The following is a 2,592-nucleotide window of genomic DNA, read 5'->3' on the forward strand; positions in this document are numbered from 1 at the left end:
GTGATCTTCAGGGGAACAGAAGTTAGTTCCCGGGGCGCAGCTTGGCTCTGACCTAAGCGCATTCCTTAGGCGCCCGCACTCCCGCGTGCCTCCCTCCAGCGCGGGACACAGTGATGGAGAGGTGGTGGGTGTGCGTGCCGGGTACCAGTATATGAGACTAGGAGAGGAGGTCGAGGGCTTGCAAGGTGCGGCCTGGGGGAGGCCCCACCCGTTCGGAGAGGTTTGTGGCCCGAGCGAGCCGAGGCACCGCAGACCCCGGGGCTGACCCTGCTTGGGCCGCGAGGCTCAGGGCGCGCTCCGGGGCGCACTGGCGCCGCCGGCCCGGCCGGGGCTTTTTGAAATTTTCCGGGGCTGCTCAGCGGCGCTGCGATTGGCCGGGCCCGGGTAACCTCTATGCAAATGAGGCCGCACCACCTCCGCGCTGCCCGCGACCTGCAGAGCCGGCGGCCGAGCGAGGGGCATTCTCGCCGGGGCTGGGCGGCGCACCCTAGTCCTGGCGGCCAGGGACCTCCTCGCAGCCGGCCGGTGCCCGCGTGTGCCCCGCGAGCTGGGCCCGCCTCGGCGGCTAGGCCGCCCCCTCCCCCTGCGCCCCCTCCCCGCCCCTCCCCCGTGCCCGCCTGACTGCACCACCTTCCACCCGCACCGTCTCTAAAGGGACTTCTTGGTTTCCTCCGATTTCTTATGAACCCAGGATGGGCAGCAAGGAAGATGCGGGCAAGGGGTGTCCGGCGGCGGGCGGCGTCTCCAGCTTCACCATTCAGTCCATCCTGGGCGGGGGCCCCTCCGAGGCGCCTCGGGAAGCCGCCGGCTGGCCGGCCAGAAAGCGCAGCCTGTCCGTGTCCTCGGAGGAGGAGGAGCCGGACGAAGGCTGGAAAGCGCCTGCCTGCTTCTGCCCAGACCCGCACGGCCCCAAGGAGCTGGGCCCCAAGCACCATCCCCCCATCCCCTTCCCTTGCCTGGGTAAGGATCGCTCTGGGGAGGGACCCCAGACGCCCGGCACCAGCGGGCCGCCTGGAGGGGACGCGCGCGCGCGCTCTCGGGGCTGCTTCCCTGGCTGGCGGGCGGGCGGGCAGACGGGCAACCGCTGGGGCAACGACCGGGCTGAGCCGGGCCGCCCGCGCGGGCTTGGGGAGGAGGGAGAGTGACTACAGGCTGGACCCGGCCGGCCGACAATGTCCCCTTTGCTCTTGCCATACTTTCCCAGCACCGGGTCTGGGCGCTTGGACTGTCTGTCTATCCCGGATCTCTCTGCGTCTTTTCTAGCTTTCTCTTCCTCTCTTCTCCCTTCCATGCCCCCTCCCTCTTCCTCCTCTTCCCCCTCCCCCTTCTATTGCTCGGAATGATTAGCAAACCAAGATGATTGACAACCGGTCTTTCAGAGACGCTTCCTTTTTTCCCTGCGATCCAGGGATGCCCAGCGTTTGTTTGTCCGTAGTGGCTATTTCCAAACCAGGCCTGTGGAATTGGGCCACCTTGTAAAGCTCGGAAAACCTTCCAGCCCACAGATGACATAGCAAAAACGATGCTAACGTTTCCCCTGCCCACCCCCAATTCCCTGCCAATGCTCCTTTTAGGAATCTGCGGGGGAGGTGGGGGAAAATGTGGAGGCCACCCTAGACTAAAGCCAAGTCCTGCTGCTTTTTAAAGGCCAGCCTAGGTGGCTGAGTCTTTAGGGCCTGTGAGAGTAGGGGGAAAACTCGGAAGAGGCTTAAAGACCCAGGCTGCAGGGCCCCTCCGTCAAATGTGTAGAGTCCTGAAAGGGGTCTCCATGGACCCCCAGCTCCATGGTCTTTCTGTTTTGTTCTCACTCGCCAGGTCCTCCCAAGGGCAGCGGAGGTGCAGGGCCCGCGAGCTCGGAGCGCACGCCGTTCCTTTCTGCCGTGCACCCGGACTTTAAGGAGGAGAAGGAAAGGCTTCTGCCCGCGGGCTCGCCCTCGCCAGGGCCCGAGCGGCCGCGGGACGTGGGCACCGAGCGGCAGGCGGGCGCCTCCAAGAAGAAGACGCGCACCGTGTTCTCCCGCAGCCAAGTCTACCAGCTCGAGTCCACCTTCGACATGAAGCGCTACCTGAGCAGCTCGGAGCGCGCCTGCCTGGCGTCCAGCCTGCAGCTCACCGAGACGCAGGTCAAGACTTGGTTCCAGAACCGCCGCAACAAGTGGAAGCGGCAGCTGGCGGCCGAGCTGGAGGCGGCCAACATCGCGCACGCGTCGGCGCAGACTCTGGTGGGCATGCCGCTGGTGCTCAGGGACAGCTCGCTGCTGCGGGTGCCCGTGCCGCGCTCGCTCGCCTTCCCCGCGCCCCTCTACTACCCCGGCGCCAACCTCTCGGCCTTACCGCTCTACAACCTCTATAACAAGCTCGATTACTGAGCCTGGCCCGCGCGGCGCCTTCCCACTCGCCCCGACCCCCAAGATTACGGAATACATCATGTGTATCTTCATTAGCTCTGAAGGCAGGCCCGCGCCTGGCGATGGTTTCGGGTACCTATGGGCCACGTCGCTCGCTTTCTAACTCCCAAGCAACCAATGCTTTTGGGGGTGAAAGAGGGGGTGTTGATCGTATCGAAAAAGGATGTTCTTGGGAGGTGGTGGA

General features: G+C 65.3%; 1 protein-coding gene across 1 annotated transcript; it reads left to right on the forward strand.

The window, feature by feature from the left end:
• The first annotated feature begins 692 nt into the window (after nt 1–692).
• HMX2 (H6 family homeobox 2) lies at nt 693–2,389 on the forward strand. Its single transcript, XM_049764521.1, has 2 exons — nt 693–960; nt 1,816–2,389. The coding sequence occupies exons 1-2, from the start codon at nt 693–695 to the stop codon at nt 2,367–2,369; spliced, it is 822 nt and encodes a 273-aa protein (XP_049620478.1). The 3' UTR covers nt 2,370–2,389.
• The last annotated feature ends 203 nt before the right edge of the window (nt 2,390–2,592 follow it).

This window comes from Suncus etruscus, chromosome 17 (assembly GCF_024139225.1).
Source record: "Suncus etruscus isolate mSunEtr1 chromosome 17, mSunEtr1.pri.cur, whole genome shotgun sequence".
Classification (NCBI taxonomy): domain Eukaryota; kingdom Metazoa; phylum Chordata; class Mammalia; order Eulipotyphla; family Soricidae; genus Suncus; species Suncus etruscus.